The sequence below is a fragment of the Paramisgurnus dabryanus genome, chromosome 5 (genome assembly GCF_030506205.2).
Source record: "Paramisgurnus dabryanus chromosome 5, PD_genome_1.1, whole genome shotgun sequence".
NCBI lineage: Eukaryota > Metazoa > Chordata > Actinopteri > Cypriniformes > Cobitidae > Paramisgurnus > Paramisgurnus dabryanus.
The window spans coordinates 43065485-43082824 of NC_133341.1; the positions used below are offsets into that span (position 1 = coordinate 43065485).

General features: G+C 38.1%; 3 protein-coding genes across 3 annotated transcripts; 1 reads left to right on the forward strand and 2 right to left on the reverse strand.

Annotated features, from left to right (window-relative positions):
* Positions 1 to 398: 398 nt before the first annotated feature.
* Positions 399 to 5288, reverse strand: LOC135774272 (ester hydrolase C11orf54 homolog). The gene is made up of 8 exons (XM_065284250.1): positions 4848 to 5288; positions 2885 to 2983; positions 2733 to 2806; positions 2520 to 2621; positions 1561 to 1737; positions 1168 to 1317; positions 883 to 999; positions 399 to 625 (listed from the first exon to the last, which is right to left on the reverse strand). The coding sequence occupies exons 1-8, from the start codon at positions 4912 to 4914 to the stop codon at positions 452 to 454; spliced, it is 960 nt and encodes a 319-aa protein (XP_065140322.1). The 5' UTR covers positions 4915 to 5288; the 3' UTR covers positions 399 to 451.
* A 1408-nt stretch (positions 5289 to 6696) lies between these two features.
* LOC135774275 (uncharacterized) lies at positions 6697 to 9180 on the reverse strand. The gene is made up of 2 exons (XM_065284254.2): positions 8574 to 9180; positions 6697 to 8291 (listed from the first exon to the last, which is right to left on the reverse strand). Exons 1-2 carry the CDS (start codon positions 8995 to 8997, stop codon positions 7273 to 7275), a joined length of 1443 nt encoding a protein of 480 aa, XP_065140326.1. The 5' UTR covers positions 8998 to 9180; the 3' UTR covers positions 6697 to 7272.
* Positions 9181 to 9654: 474 nt separating this feature from the next.
* pho (phoenix) lies at positions 9655 to 15873 on the forward strand. The gene is made up of 5 exons (XM_065284253.2): positions 9655 to 10062; positions 10253 to 10559; positions 11830 to 11918; positions 11997 to 12054; positions 12828 to 15873. Exons 1-5 carry the CDS (start codon positions 9902 to 9904, stop codon positions 15768 to 15770), a joined length of 3558 nt encoding a protein of 1185 aa, XP_065140325.1. The 5' UTR covers positions 9655 to 9901; the 3' UTR covers positions 15771 to 15873.
* The last annotated feature ends 1467 nt before the right edge of the window (positions 15874 to 17340 follow it).

A 17340-nucleotide genomic window follows, 5' to 3' on the forward strand; every position in this document is an offset into this window, starting at 1 on the left:
GGGTTGATCTTTTTCACATTTTCTAGGTTGATAGAAGCACTGGGGACCCAATCATAGCACTTAAACATGAAAAAGTCAGATTTTCATGCCATGGCCCCTTTAAATTAACTTTCCTTAACATAAATGAGGTAGGGGTTTGTGACCCTTTAAGACTTGCATAAACATTTTTACACTAGTATTATTCATTTCATCTAGTTACAAACTAGTCTAAACTCCCTTCAGGTTTATTACCAGAAAGCAAATTCACGATGAAGATAATAATTAAATTATAACTAATGTGTTTCAGGATTAGCCACCGTTCCTCTGCCCAGAGCCAGTTTACTTTGTTAAATCGAACTTTGAATCCTTGCAGCCAATAACCAAAACCAATAGGAATAGGAACATGGACTACAAAAATATTTTTGGCTTGAATGTTTTTATTTAACTGTAATGGTAAAAAGACAAACAGTGTTTAATCTCTTCCAACGTTGTGTGTCTCAGACGGTCGGTCGATTCTATAGATGAACTCGGCGGGGAGGAAATATCCCAGGTACTCGACTGTGTCTGGTGTGGTGTCTATGTAGTAATGGCCTCCTTCACCATGATGACTGAAGCCATGAGTATGCTCCACTCTCAGATCAAGACCCTGTGAATCAGACACTTATTTATAGGGACACTCCACTTTTTTTGAAAATATGCCCATTTTACAGCCCTACAGCTCCTTTTGGAATTCATTCAACTGATCTCCGGGTCTGGAGGTACCATTTTTAGCATAGCTTTTACATCTTTAAAAAAAAATCTCATAATATGACCCCTATAATAATTATGCTAAATGTTACTGACAGTAGAATGAGACTGAGAATGAGAAGCAGCATTGAAGTGATTGTGTGAGTTTATACTTACTGGGTCTTTGGACACCATAACACTTTGACAGATAAATGGTGCACTGACTTCAAAATATTTGAGCCATTTGTCAACATCCTCATTCGTCTTCAGTGGGCAGGAGGAGAATTCACGTGGCTTTAAATGCATCAGAGCAAGAACAAGAAGGTTATGTTTACTTCCACTGTTTCATTTAACATTCTTGCTTTATTGTTAAGAGATCATCTTAAAAAAACTTTTTATTTATAAGGAAAATCAATTGGATCAATTCTTGTTTTCTTGATATAATATTTTTTATTCTTTTACCATGATGTGAATCTTTGCCTTTCCTTTTCGTATGATGAAAGTTCCCCCCAAAGCAACACTTTTCTCCTTATAATGTTCTTCCATGGCCTTTCTCATGCAGCTCACAAGACTTTCCTCTCCTGTCCTTCTGCAGGCTTTCACCTCAATGACCTGCAATGACATTAACAATGACTAAAAATACTATCACAAGCATGCTGTTTGCATAATACTACACCTAATACAACAGTAAATTATTGGTTTACGCATACTTGAAAACACGCACAGAGAGAAATGGCACAAGCATTTACGGCACAAGGAATACATGTTATTTGTCACATTAAATTATTTTATGAAGATTTGCATCCTTTTAAATCTATCTCTTGTTTTTTGTTAAGTTTCTGACCACGTCCTTACCTTTCCAGGTTTACCCTCACATGCATAGAGGTTTGCAAGAAGGCCGAAGTCACAGTCATTGAACCTCTCGCTGTATTTCTCCTGCAGACATTTTCCATCCACTGGGTTGACGGTGGAGAAATAACTACCATTCACCACAGGTCTCCCCTCAGCTTCAGTCAGCACCAGAGGCATTAACTGAAAGATGACAGAACAGAGCAATGCATTAAACCAAATCATTTCTGACCAACGGTTAAACCTGACATCAAATGTATCAGAAATAAATAGATACGATTGTAGTCTTGCATGATTGATATAACAGCAAGCATCACTGCTAGCGACGTGACTACCATTAAGGGACTTTGCTGATAGTCAGATTTAACATCTAAGGTAACATGAATCCCATAATTCTGCAGGGTCCATATGCAACTTTAAAATGGGCCATTTCACAAGACTTTTAAAGATGTAAAAGAAATCTTTGGTGTTCCCAGGGAACATACGTGAAGTTTTAGCTCAATATCATATAGATCATTTATTATAACATGTAGGTGTGATCAAAAATGTGCTGTTTTTGGGGTGTGTCCTTTTAAATGCAAAGGAGTTGATCTCTGCACTAAATGGAAGTGTTGTGGTTGGATAGTGCAGATTAAGAGGCGGTATTATCCCCTTCTGACATCATAAAGGGAGCCAGATTTCAATGACCTATTTTATCAGATGCTTGCAGAGAATGGTTTACCAAAACTAAGTTACTGGGTTAATCTTTTTCACATTTTCTAGGTTGATAAAAGCACTAGGGATGCAATTATAGCACTTAAACATGGAAAAAGTCAGATTTTCATGATATGTCCCAATGAAAAGATAAATAGAGGAGCTTTTGGGCCATTGTTATGATTTTAAGTCTTTATTTCATATGAGAGCATATGTTTTAAAAACGTTCAAGTAAACGTATTGAACAATTTCATCACAGCTGTTATACACACCTCTCCATTCATCCCAACTGTCTTAGATGAGACGGCACCGGCACCAAGCATAAATGCACCAGGCAGCTCTATCTCCTTAGACACAGTGTTCATGTTGTACACCTTACAATAAAAATGTGCAATAAATCAAGATAAAAATTAAAAATGGGTTTCTTTATGAATATATAATTATATATCAAGACCATGTTATATATTTATAGTTTATTAACAAACCTTGTCCACTTGAACCAGTGGAATCAAATAAGGTACACCTCCAACATCAGTAATGCGAGGTTTTCCACACAGACCTAAGGTATTAAAAGAGTAACACGTGTTAAACTAACAGTCTGCTACTACCGGAGATATGAATTAAGAAATGTACTCACCTTTAACAGGAAACCTAAAAGGCTCTTGTGTGAGATCTGGACAATCGGTGACAGATACTTTAACATCAGCAAAATTCTTATTCAGTCCCAACTCCAGCACTGTTACACAAAATTAATTAGTGACAATTAAAAAGTCGGGCCTTCAAGGGGCCATAGCACGAAAATCTGACTTTTCCATGTTTAAGTACTATGATTGGGTCCCCAGTGCTAAAGAACAACAAGAACAACCCAGTAACTTAGTTTTGGTAAACCATTCTCTACAAGCACATGAAAAACAGGTCGTTGAAATTTAGCTCTCCTTGTGATGTCATAAGGAGCTCTTATTAGAATAATACAGCCCCTTAATCTGCACTATCCAACCACAGCACTAACAATTTAGTGCAGAGAAAAAGAGAGAGAGAGAGAGAGAGAGAGAGAGAGAGTTTGTTGTTTTAGTTGCAACAAACCACCATCATTGTGATCAGTGTTTGCACTTTATCCGCTTATTTGCATTTTATTACACGGCTCTCTGGAATGCTTGATTCTGATTGGTCAGTTGAGACATTTGCAGGTTCGTTCTTTTCAAATAATAACCGCTCCAAAATAATAACGCATAGCCGGACTACTTGCACGAGTAAAATCGCTCCGCGCCAATAAAGATCAATAAAGATTACTGTCTGTTTGGCGCCATCTTGTGACAAACACTCGACAACCACGACAAGACACAGAGAGCTTACTGAGACTGAACTTGACAAAATAGAGCATGACAGCTACGAAGCCAACACAAAAAAAAAAAAATACAGAATGGGCATTAAAACTTCTCAAAGACTAGCTAAAAGAGAAAAAATGGAGACAGACAAGTATGAAGCAGAGGATCTTAATAAGGTATTACGATCATTTTATGCATCTGTGCAAAGTTTCGCGGAAGGATAAAAATGTTAATTTAAAACAAATATGCCAATAAAATGTTTCAAATTCATATTCATGTCCAGTTTTTTTCTTATGTGGCAAGTAGCCGTGTAATAAGCGGGATAATGTAGAGGCAGCCTGTAGTTATTGGGAAATAAGCCCCTTCAGTGTGATACAAGACCCTCCGCTTCGCGTCGGGTCCTGATCACACTGTCGGGGCTTATTTCCCAATAACTACCGGCTGCCTCTACATTATCCCTTACTTAAAGGACACACCCAAAACGGCACATTTTTGCTCACACCTACAAAGTGACAATTTTTGCATGCTATAATAAATTATTTATATAGTATTTTGAGCTAAAACTTCAGATATGTGCTCTGGGGACACCAAAGATTTATTTGACATCTTAAAAAAGTCTTATGCCATGGCCCCTTTAAGAAAATAAAATCATGAATGAAAATTTTAATTGAAGTACATTTTAGTATTTACTATATTAGTAAACCTCCAATATACTGTAGTGTTTTTTAACCTTTTCAATGTAAATAATAAAGTATAAAACTGTATTTACTATTGTTAATCAATTCATTATAGTTAATACTACATAATAATGTAGTACAGTGGTTCTCAAACTTTTTCAACGTGCGGCCCCCGTTGTGTACGGTGCATTCCTTTGCGGCCCCCCAAAGAAAATTTATGACGTGTTCTAAAACAACATTTTAATTAAACAAAACATATTAAATTGGTTAATAACCTTATTTTCTTTAGATTTAATCACACAGAATTTTTGATAAATTTATGTATTTTATAAAATGTCATAAAACTGGGGCCCCCTGGGACCATCTCGCGGCCCCCAGTTTGAGAACCACTGATGTAGTATACTCTTGGTTGTTACGTTAACAAGCTGTAGTAGTAATAATAGTACAGTATTTTTTATGTTTGCATTACAAAAACATAACAGTACTACAATATAATAATGCTGAACTTTGGACTCGTGTGATTTGAGTTAGCTCAGGACAAACAGAATGAAACACCTCCATATTTTTCATTAAAGTGAATTGTAATGAGAAGAATTACCCTGACACAACTCTTTGAGATCTGGTAGATGAATCTTGAACTTCTCGGTCTTGTTGTCGTGTGTCATTCTGCTGCGTGGATGTGTTGATATGTGTCAGATTCATACAGGCATATCACATGATAAGGAGCTTTTTTCCGCTTTTCTGCAACATAAGAGACATGGGCTGTGTCCGAAGAAGACCCCTATTGTGGTGTCCATAAGCATAGTGGACATAACTGGTTAAGTGCACTAGTTTAATCAAACGACGCACAGCTGCACGTCTACAACCAATACTAACCGCTACTAATGAGGAGGCTCGCGACAAATGATCAGGCAGATACAGCATTTCTGGCCATCTCAGTGTCCGAATTTCACTCTTTATTCACTCCTTTAAGTGGATTATAATTAGTGAAGTAATGTAGGGATGAGGGTGTTGGCGGCCATTTAGTTCACAGCCAGGGGCGTTGCAACTCCTGGAAGTGTTTTGATTGGCCACTCAGATGACGTGAACAACACGCTTCCTGATTCGCTCCTGCCAGAGAAAGAGGTTTGAGTCGCCGTTTTGTGGTGATTTATTTTAATTTACTATTATTTTATTGATTTTATTATCAATGTTTTTCTGCATTTTTATTCATATAATTACATAAGGTATTTTTTTTTTTACTTTGTGGCGCTCTCCTGTGGATGATTTACTTCAAGTACATACAAAACCAGATCATAGTATAGTGATTTTTCTTATTCTTATTTTTATAGATTCCAATAAAAGTAAATCATAGCTAATGTTTTTTTTAAAACATGAATATATATACTTTTATAGTCTCCAGAATTCAGGAACATAAATGCACGCTGCCCTCTTGGGGTGATTTGGGTGAAGTACAACTTGACACTTTTCTATCTTGAAAAAATAACATATTTTTGTGATTTTGTTTAACGTTTCAATTATTATTTTTATGGATTTTATTATTAAGTTATGAATGTTATGTGTTTCCGCTTATTCTTATCAAAACTAATTACATATATAGAAAGTCCAGTAACCAAACACATTCCTGATATTTAAAGTACATCTTAAACCATTTTCTGTGTCTAAAGTCAAACATAGAATTGTCATTGTTTTATGCATTTTATAATTAAATGATACCAATGAAGGAAATGCATTAACTTGTAATTTTCAAAAAAAATCTAGCTGTTAGATGAACATAACTGCACGCCCCCATCTGCTGGTAATTTACGTGAAGCACACACAAAACCAGATCACAGTGATTTTTCTTATTTTTATAATTTTCAACAAAATTAAATCATAGCTAATGTTTTTTTTAATACATGAATATCTATACTTTTATAGTCTTCAGAATACAGGAACATAAATGAACGCCGCCCTCTTAGGGTGATTTGCATAAAGTACACGTGACACTTTTATATCTTGATAAAAAACTTTTTTGTAAAAAAAAATGAATCGTTTCAATTACTATTTTTATGGATTTAATTATTAAATTATGCATGTTATGTGTTGCCTATCATCCTTTTAAAAACTAATTACAATATATTAAAAAGATATATGTTTAGAAAGTCCGGTAACCAAACAAGTAATCAAAAACATACCTGCTTCTTGATATATGAAATACACCTGAAACCATTTTATGTGTCTAAAATCAACCTAACATTTTATAATCAAATCATACGATTTCTGAAGGAATTACATTAACTTTCAATTTTCTAAAAAATAATCTAGCTAGAATGAATATAACTGCACGTCGCCCTCTTGTGGTAATTTACGTGAAGTAAACACAAAACCAGATCATAGGAAGGTGTGTTTTTAATTCAGTATTATTTTTATAGATTTCAATTAAAGTAAATCATAGTGTTATTTAAAAAAATTTTTTTTATTAAATTAATACATCAATATATATTATAGTCTCCAGAACAGAGGAACATAACTGTGATGATTTACGTGAAGTACACAAAACCTTTTTCTATGGCTTTCACTAAAAACAGGTAATCATCTAGTGCCTTAGTCTTATTTTTTTATCAATTTAAATAAAAGTAAATCGTAGGTAATATATCAATTTTAAATACATATATATATTTTTTTAAATACATTAAATAATATAAGTGCTTAAAAGTCATAAGGATTGGAAATGACATTAGATTGAGTAAATGATGACAGGTTTTATTGAAGGTAAATTTATTTATTCTGCTGATCTGAATACTGATTGCAATACTATTAAATAACTTCTGTTACTTTTATTACTGTTGCACGAGTTTTAAAATACAAACTTCTGCTTATTCCATAGCACCGTGTTGCTTTGTATATAATGTACACTGTAGTATTATTATTACAAGTGCAAAAAATACATAAACCACTATAAAACAGTGATGTATCTACATAATGTACATAAGTTCAAGTTGAACAAAAATAGCATTGATAGTGAACAAGGTAGTATTTTTTCATTCTGCATCCTCAGGGATGATGTCCCCTTGCATATTCACAAGCGCTGCACAGACTCTTAGGATTTTGTCCACTTTGTGCGACAAGCCAACAGGAACAGTCTGGGAGACAATTTTGAACACCTTGAGCCGTCTGATCACTTGATGAATCACACTGAATATGCTTCTTGTGCCCTTTACATCCTCATCAGACGATTGTCCATCTTTATTAGTATAAGCTGGCGTGACCAGATTTACCCCTCTCTCAAACAGCAAATTTCGAATCATAAAGCCTCTGCCTGCCATCACTTCATCGCCAGCTTGAAGATATTCCAGGAAGCCGGACTCTTGGGTAATCAACGTGTCACTACAGTTGCTTCCAAAAGCGGGGGAGATGAACATAATGTGTCCAGATGGGGCAACAGCAACCAAATACTTGAAAGTATTAATTGAACAATAGTCACTATAAGATTCCTGATTGCGAGCTCTTTGCAGAACCGTTTCAGAGCAGTCAATGATGCAGGTGGTGTTCGGGAAGTTTTCCATGAAGCGCCGAGGCCTTGTGGCACGGATTGTTCCTCGTGGCAGCCAGGGAACGTACGCTCTGGTGTGCTCCTCCATTGTGTCAATCCAGTAAGATAGAATTTGGCTTACCGCATCCTGCGACACCTGAAAACGTTCAGCAAGGTCCCCGTTTAGTAAATTCAACTTTAGCTTCATCATGGTCATCGTTATTTGATCCGTTGTGTGCATCTCAAAATTGCCTGTGTAGAACTGCTGCAGATATTTAACATGCTCTTTATACAAACTAAGAGTGAAGCCGGTGTACAATAAACAGGTGGTGTCATTCTTGAGAATATTAAGGGATTTGGGTGGTTCTTCATGGCACTGTGTTGAAACGTGGACCCCCATTACATTTTTTTTAGAGGCATAACTGTGATCTGCAAACGTCTGAACCTCACACTGATTGAATGCGTTGTTATTAATATGCTGTGGTGGAGACATCGGCTGCGCCGTGTTGACGTGACTTCGCTCAGCATCTGCAAGGTAGAAACACATGCACCACATTAAATTCAGCAAAACAAAAGTGTGCTGATATTAGATGGTTGCTTACCCTGTATGTACTCTATGCAAAATTAATAAAAAATAATAAATCCCGATAGAATTACGTCACAGTTATAACCATAGCGTAGCGCAATAATTAAATTATTTTTATGCCCAATCGAGGTGCCACAAAGAAATGCATAGACAAAGCCAAAGACAACTTTTACTTAAGTGATTATAAATATTTATGCACTGCATTTTATCTCCTGTAAAGTTACCTGGTCGACCACGTGTCCTGTCGAGCCTCGGAGTCTTGATTGGAGCATCATAGCCCAACCACTTTTCAGGAAACGGATGATCTTCCGTGGGTCTTCTATCAACAAAGTGGAATGAGCAAACATACGGGAATTTCGGCGGCTGTTTTAAGTTTAAAGCTTTTAACCAAAGCCGACGAGAGTCCTCCCCTTTCGGCGGTGGATGCAGATCATATGGTGCGCCACATCCACACTCAGCTTTGGTGCGTGGATTGTGGTCAAAACAAACGTCTTGAAGTAATTTATGGCGTTTGTACCAGCTGTTATGGCAACCTCGAACTGCACACATTATGCCTGTCCTTCTTGATGCCATAGTAAATATTAAAAGCCAGTCAAAACGGCATACTCGTGTCACTCGCAATAACTTCAGTGGTTTACCGGAAGTCATCCACAAAAGAGCTTAAAGGTGGCAGCGCGCATGCGCCCTTCTTCTTCTTTGAGTTTATTGGCGGCTCGCATCCTTAAAAGAGCATTACCGCCATCTACTGTGGGTAATGGATCAGAGACACTAAAATCCTATTCCCCACACCATTCAGGAGTCAGGACCGACTGTAAAAAAAACTTTATTATGCATTATTTTCATATATGTGTTTTTCTTTCGCCATAGCTTGTGCTAACACATCTGCTGCTTCATTCCCTAATACGTGAATTATGGGCCGGAACTTACAAAAACTATATTATTTGTCTGTTGCATCCTATATATATCTGTAATATCTCCAAAACACTGTCCTGTCTAGTTTCGGAGTTTTGAACTTCTAGGCATAACAAAGTTGAAATTGAATCGCGCATGCTCTGTTTGTGTGTTTCCTGGGTTGATGTGTGTAGATGGGATACAGCCACGGACAAAATCTCGTGATATCTCACCGGATGAGCGCTGGTTTCATCCTAATCTGACCCCAAACCTAACCCTAAACCCAATAATTCACGGGATTTAAGAAGGAAGTAGCTGTATTCTGTCTAGTCAGAGAACCGTTTTTTTTTCATCCTAATCCTATACCTAAAACCAACATCTCGCGAGATTTGGCCGTTGCTATATCCCCTCTAGCCAGAGTCTGTTTCCTGGGCGGAGTTGCGCGGCGCCTTGTGCGGTGAAAACAAAACGCTGGTGGTGCACATGGATAACGTTATTTCACGAAAATAGTTTGTTTCTTAAGCAATACGTTTGTGTTTAGGCTTGCAGAAATAGTACAAGCTTTCAAAGCACGCTTCAAACGTGCAAGATATCTTAAATTTCATCGCAGTAGTCTCGCGTGCTAGGACTAAACGACACTTTCCTGCGAGAGTTTTAAAGCATGGCGAGCGAAGACGACACAACGCAGATTGAGCTGTTGGAGTTTGGCAAGAACTCAGAAGTGATCTTTGAAACCCCTTCACAAGATGTTGTTAAGTCTATTGATAACTGTTTTAAGCAGTTCAACAGGGATGCTTCAAATCACAAGCTGTCGCCGGACAGGTAAGTTAACACGTTGCAAATACCTGTATGAAGCATCAGCTGTTTATTATTAAAACCATTTCGCCTTATTCTATTCAAACTAATGCAATCATCATTATAGTTATTATATTTGTTAGAAATGTTTTTTTATTGTTTTATAGCAGGGGTTTGTTGTTAAGTTGTATGTTATTTTTCCCTGCATCCCCTACAGTGACTCTGGTGATAGCCTGTTTTTAACCCAGTCTGTTACTTCAGCGGTCAGAACTGTGAGAAGGCGAAGATCAAGACATCGATCACAGTCCATTACCGACGATTCTGAGGATGGGAGGGAAGACAGATGCATAGAAAATGAAGACGATGAATATGAGGATAGAGGTTCAGGACACCGTCAGCAAACATTGTCTACAGGAAAAGAAAAACTCACTCATTATATTCCTCCCAAAAAAACAAATTTTCCATTTCTGTTGAAGTTACAAAAACATCAGCACCTGCCCGAACTGAAGCATCAAATTTTAGAGGTACATGAATGTTAATATTAGTGTGTTTTGTACTGTATTTGTGTTTCATAAAGGTGTCTTAAAAATTAACACAGCACATTTGACCTGTTAGGGCGTACTCACTCTATCCAAACCAAATTGCCCTTGGGCGCATTTGACTCCCAAAGCCTGGTTCGTTTGACTCGTGTTATCGCTCTGTACCGTGCCCGGGATTAACCAAACCGCTCCCTGTCCGGCTTGCAGAGGTGGGCTGGAGCGCGGTTCACTGTGTCATTGCGCACCAAACGACTCTGAGTAAAAAACACAGACTCAACATTACGATGAGTCCCAGCGCTTTACTTCCTGCGTTGTTCAAAACAATCGCATCCTAATGATGAATGCGTGCCGGGGCTTAGATCGATAAAGGTACAGTGTGACTGCGTGCTTCTGGGGCGTAGGGAGGGGGGACAATCGCACTGGGGCATGGTTTGGTTTGGATAATGTGAGTGCGCCCTTAGGCTCTGTAACCAGTAAAAGAGACCGGATGTTTGGTTTTGGTTGCCATGTCCTGTTAAGCTGAAATTGCAAACTGCAACATATATGTAATGTTGCTTGCCATAGCCAAATTCTGGGTACAATAACATTCGAGAATAATTATATTCCAAGCCACAAGTAAAACGATCCAACCCCCGTGTCGGGTCGGGTTGTAATTTTCAGGCCCGTTGAGAACTGAAACGGTCCAACCTCCGTGTCTCTACAATGATGCTTTTTGCTTATAAAAGTCATAGCACACCTCTCCTCAATAAGCCGGTCGATTTAAGCTGCCTTATTGGTCTAAAAATGTGTCCAGATGCAAGAAGAAGAATATCCCTGAGCAATTATAATAGTGATGCTTTGCATAAATGCAAGCACCACTAATAATAAATATTTGGATAGTCAGCATGGCTCTGTTAAAGGCGGGGTGCATGATCTCTGAAAGCCAATGTTGATATTTCAAAATAACCTAAACAAACACGCCCCTACGCCAGTACATACGCAACCCAGGCAACGATGTTGGTTAGTAGACGCGCCTCTTACTGCTGATTGGCTACAAGTGTGTACTCGGCCAGTGTTTTTCAAAGCACCCTGGCTTTAAATAAATCACAGATTCTATTATTCTCAGACATTACATTTTTATAATATCTTGTCCATGTAAGTACACAATGATGCAAAAGCTAGAGTCACTTATCTTACACAGGCTAGTTTTAAACACACTGTCATTACATGTTGTTTTATTACCTTATTTTTATTTTGTTATATATTTATTTACTAGAACGCAGAAGTCGGAGGGTTCTACAAGTGCATAAAGAAAATCCAAGAGGGTTATGTCAACACACATGGTGTAGAAATGTGGCAGTATGGGTAAGTTTTAAAAACTCAAGTATATTTCTTAAAATCATTTTTTTCCCAACATTAATTTTTTTGTAAACTTTGTTTTAGGCTAAAAGAAGATTCAGATTTGGATGAGCAAAACAGTGATCATGAAGTCACAGTAGTGGTGTGTAATTACTGTAAACTTAAATAGCACAAATATAACTTTTTTATTTATTAATTTTTATAAAATAATTTTAAAATCATAGAATAAAAGCATTTTTGTTGAAGATGTATTGTGCTGTAATCTGTCTGTCTGGGGTAAACTGTAGCTAGGGTTGCAAAATTCTGGGAATTTTGGAAACTTTCTATGGTTATTACAGTTGTGGCACACGGATGAAGATGAGTCCAATGATGAGGAAGCTAATGTTTGTCTGTTAAACAGTTTGTCTAAATTACCCAAACCTATTTGCATTAATTCCTTAAAGGATTAGTCCGTTTTCTTAAAAAAAAATCCAGATAATTTACTCACCACCATGTCATCCAAAATGTTGATGTCTTTCTTTGTTCAGTCGAGAAGAAATTATGCTTTTTGAAGAAAACATTCCAGGATTTTTCTCATTTTAATGGACTTTAATGGACCCCAGCATGTAACAGTTTTAATGCAGTTTAAATTGCAGTTTCAAAGGACTCTAAACGATCCCATAAGGGTCTTATCTAGTGAAACGATTGTCATTTTTGACAAGAAAAATAAAAAATATGCACTTTTAAACCACAACTTTTCATCTATCTCCGGTCCTGTGACGCACCAATTTTTTTTTAAGAAAATGGACTAATCCTTTAACTTTCCAACTTGGAATATTTCCAATATTTCTGATCTTTGCAACTCTACTTGTAGCTATAAGAAATGGCAAGCCACCGCATAGTACTAACCTGCTTATTTGTGTGGATTAATTTCAGGATAACAGTGTTTTTGCCCTGAATACCCGGACAGGCAAATTAAAAGAGAGGCAAAAATGGCTCTCAGATTTCATCCTGACAAAAAGGATCAAAGTCAAACCTTCGGAAGCACAGAGAAGAAGGAATGCTTGTTTACAGTCAAAACCGAGGCGTAAAAGAATAAAAAGCAAAGCAATAATACCAGATTCTCCTTTGCAGTCCCCTTCTTGTTCAGATGCTGAACTTTCCTTTTCTACCAGTCCTAGACAGCTCCCTACTAACCACATTCGTTCAGATGAGAAGTCTGCATTGGATGGAGATCATCAAGTTGAAGAGACGCAGGAACTAAACTCTGAAGTTGCAACTTCTGATGCAGAGGAGGAAGATTTGAGAGCTGAACCAGACAGCACTTCCTTCTCTCCACACCAAGGCGGAGACGTATCGAATCATACGCAAGATGACAGTGGAAGTGAAACTTTATTGCCTGATGAGGACGAGGAGGAGAACGAAGATGGGAATAATCAAAACATGGAAAAAACATCTGGAGATGATCCAGATGAAACGTTAATAATGATAGAGGACAGAAATGATGACAGTGACGTAACTCAAATAGATTCTGAAATAAGTGAATCCCTTTCTAAATCTGGACCAGGAACGCCAAGACGGAAAGGTAAGAGTCACCCATGTGCAGCCGATGAAACAAGCCAGCATTCCTCACAAGACATCTCGACATCTCCTGATTCTCAATCTTTACTGGTCAGAGGTGAACAGGAAGACAATGGCAGCAAAGAAACAAACAAGCTACAAAACGTTTTAACTGACATTGATTTGCATGGCAGCAGCACAAAATGCTCTGATTCTCAAGATGCTAGCCAGAGTTTTGCTCCACATGTTGAACTTCTCCCAGAAAGTGAGAAAGAAATAAATCATCAAAAGACAAAGAGGAAAACGATGTTGTTGGTGCATGCTCAAGATGCAGATGGAGAGGAGACCAGTGTGATCCAAAAACCATCTGGACCTGTTAAGCCAGTAAGTGATGATGTCTCAAGTACCACTGAAACAGCCGATAGTCCTTTGTTTAAACATGTCGGACAGAGCTTTCTTAAAAGGAAGAGGAGGAAAGAAGAGAAAATTGACAAAGATTCAGATTTGATGCAACGCGATATAGATGCGAGTGATGACATCATCAGACTTAAAACTGCACGGAAGGACAGCAAGGAATCACGTGAGGCGGAGGAACGAACGCAGGCCGCCTCAGTCTTACGGTCAATTGAAACAGCCGAACTCTCGGAGGAAACAAGCAGGTTCTCTTTGGATTCAGACATGACTGTTATCTCACCGGTTAAGAAGAAAAAGGCAAAAAAGCACAAGTTAGAAGAGCAGGATGATGCTGAGCTTGGTATAGACACTCAACATACCCAAGACACTGAGTCGCCATCCAAAAGAACAAAAAAGAAGAAGAAAGACAAAAAGATGCAGGACAATGATGCAACCATTAGCCTTTCAAATGAAAGTTTGGCACACGATGCTGATAGACCTCTTGAACAGGTGGTAAATGATTCGATTCAAGCCACTGTGATCGATCATTCTGAGCATTCGCAAAAACCTGAGGGAGTTGCACAAGAGCCAAGTGGCGTAGTTGAGCACATGGAAAGAAAACATCAAAGTTCTTTGTCTGAAAGCGATGAAATCATTGCATTGAAAAAAGCATCAGAACCCTCGGAGACGACGTGTAATTTAGAGGTTTCAGACAGCACGGATATCACAAAGGTTAAAAAGAAAAAGAAAGTGAAACGGCAGGACGCAGAGATGGGTTTAGATACTCGTAGTGTGGAAAATGTTCAGGAAGACATTCCTGAAAGTCCTGTTGAGTTGAAAGCGAATGATTCAATCAATATCAGTGAAGCCCATCAGCCTGACAATACACAGAAATCAGAGGATATTACAAGGAGTTCATCACCCGGTGTAACTATATTAAGATCAGGGAAGAAAAAGAAGAAGAAGAAAAAGAAGAAGAGTACGTATGAATGTGATCAGCATGATTCCCCCAATGTGAATCTGGATGCGTGTTCTGTGTCTCTGTTTGATGAGGTCGCTTGGGCTTCAGAGGAAGAAAACGGATCAACCGCACATCTTGGAGAAAGACCAGCTGATGTACTTGAGCATTTAAAAAGTAATGCAAAAGCTAAGTTAAATGATGCCAAAGGGGACAGTACTGAGGACAGCTATCCTGTGGTGCAGTCTGAGGAAACGGTAACACCTGAGATGAGGAAGAAAAAGAGGAAGAATAAAAGGCATACAGATTACCTCACGAAAGTAAACAGTGACAAACATTTAGTGGGTACTGATCGGAAAGACTTTGGAAACTCCATCGGGAGTTCGGTGTCAACACTATCTGAAGGAAGATCAAAGAAAACAAAAGACAATGAGGAAATAATGGAAACAAATCAGGGTGCGTGTCCTATATCTCAGGCAATTGCACAGACAAAACAGACCGACTCGAACAAGGCGAAAAAACGGGTCATGGTTGCCACCCTGGAAGATTCTGGAGATGTGGGGAGAAAGAATGATATTGATTTTACTAACAGTAATAACAAGATTATATCTAGCCCTGAGGTCAATACAAGTGACACACCCAAAATGCCCGAAAGGGGTTGGAATAAAAACAGGTGTGGTGAAGAAGCAGAAAATGTACTGCAGTCACACAAAATACAAGAAACAGAATATAACCCAAAGGGAGATCCTTGCACATTTTCAGCTCAAGACAATTCGGAGTCTCAGACTGATGATGCGCCGCTACTTAAAAAGAAGAAAAGAAAAAGAGATAAAGAAAGCGCATCTATTCTAGATACGCAAAACGCATTAAGTCAAGATGAAACTGATGAGACTTTCATCCATAATGATGATGTGTTTTCTAAAAAAAAGAAAAAGAAAAAATGGAAATGTATACAGAACGATTACTGAACTGTTTCTCTATTTGGGAACATACAGTCTAACTTGGTAAAAGTTTGTAACTTTCAACTGTTTTGAAGGTAGAAAGTGTCTTAGTATCTGAGCAATCTTAACTGTATTTAGGGGTCAAGCCCCGAAGGGGCGAAGACCCCTATTGTATTTGTTAGTTTTCTTATTATTATTATTATTATTATTCTTCTTCTTCTTCTTCTTCCGCCATTGCGGTCTATGGCAGCCCATAGAACCGTACGTAGGAAAGTTATGAAATTTGGCACACTGATAAAGGACAGTCCAATGTGTCCCCACAGCAAATTTGGAGTCTCTAACTCCAACCCTCTAGCGCCACCAACAGTCTAAAGTTGCACTTACGTTTTTGTTTATAACTTCTGACCCGTACGTCCTAGAAACGAAATTCTTGTTTCCTCTGATTCCTTGGCTCAAGACGATTCGACTGGACCCTATGACGTCATTTTCCGTCATGAAATTTTTTCCGCCATTTTGAATTATTCGTAAAACCTACTTTTGCGAACTCGTCCTAGAGCTTTTGCCCGATTTCCACGAAAATCGGTATGTAGCATCTACAGACCCTCACGGCAAAAAGTTATGGAATTCATGTCGATTCGCCAATCTGTTTGCGTAAACCGCGTCAACAAATTTTACGTAGAGTGCAAAAAAACGGATTTGAGGCTGTATCTTCGCCAAACTTAAGCCTATTGAAACGACACTTGGTACTTGTGATGCCAGTCAGGAACTGAGAGCGCATGCCCAGTTTCGTCGCAGCGCCACCTAGTGGTAAGACGAATGTTTTACACACCTATAACTTTGGCTGTGATCGACGTATTTTCATGGGACTTGTTTCCTTGGAGTCCTGAATAGTTGCCGAGTCCAACGATACCAAACATGCCAGAATTGGCCTTACGGTTAACCCTGCGCGGCAAAATAGCACTTAAAAAACACGCGCGAATATCTCCGCGAGCGTAATTCTGATCGACTCGAAAACATCATAGGAAGAATATTGCATTACCTTCTGAACAAAAAGTTCTATTGGCATTGTATTAAAATTTTCATCAGAAATGGCTGAAAATTGCAAAAAACTAAAAATTACCTTTAAATTTTGTGTTTTTACACATAAATGGCTATAACTTTGTAACGCAAAGAGATTTTTTTACCATATTTGATTCCCTGATGTATGAGCATATTTTGAGGCCACACAAAAAAAATTGTATGCTTGCACCACTAGGTGGCCCTATAATTGAACAAAACCTTTGATATCAAGCCAGCCCTATGGTCATACAACTGTTTCTTCACTAAACTAAAGTGTATAGTCATAAAACTAGCTAGATGTAACACAGTTATGACCTGAGGTTGCATGCACAATTTTGTCATTGCGCCACCTACTGGTTTTGAGATAGAATAACGCATTTTTTGCCTAAAACTACTGCAACAACACTTCTAAAACCATGAGTCATCATGGATTATTCCTTTCATGGCTTTGACTATAATCACTGATGGTTGCCAATTCACTCCCTAGCAACCAATGAGAATACCTTATCAACCGTTTTTGCAAAAGCTATATCTCTGC

Excerpts from the sequence above, each read along its gene's own strand:
- pho (XM_065284253.2), top strand. The coding sequence starts at position 9,902 with ATGGCGAGCGAAGACGACACAACGCAGATTGAGCTGTTGGAGTTTGGC. Across the intron at positions 10,560-11,829 it reads TGAAGCATCAAATTTTAGAG|AACGCAGAAGTCGGAGGGTT; the intron begins GTACATGAATGT and ends TTTATTTACTAG. Across the intron at positions 12,055-12,827 it reads ATCATGAAGTCACAGTAGTG|GATAACAGTGTTTTTGCCCT; the intron begins GTGTGTAATTAC and ends GATTAATTTCAG.
- LOC135774272 (XM_065284250.1), bottom strand. The coding sequence starts at position 4,914 with ATGACACACGACAACAAGACCGAGAAGTTCAAGATTCATCTACCAGAT. Across the intron at positions 1,000-1,167 it reads AGGCAAAGATTCACATCATG|CCACGTGAATTCTCCTCCTG; the intron begins GTAAAAGAATAA and ends ATGCATTTAAAG. Across the intron at positions 626-882 it reads TTATGGTGTCCAAAGACCCA|GGTCTTGATCTGAGAGTGGA; the intron begins GTAAGTATAAAC and ends TCTGATTCACAG.
- LOC135774275 (XM_065284254.2), bottom strand. The coding sequence starts at position 8,997 with ATGACTTCCGGTAAACCACTGAAGTTATTGCGAGTGACACGAGTATGC. Across the intron at positions 8,292-8,573 it reads CAGGACACGTGGTCGACCAG|ATGCTGAGCGAAGTCACGTC; the intron begins GTAACTTTACAG and ends TCTACCTTGCAG.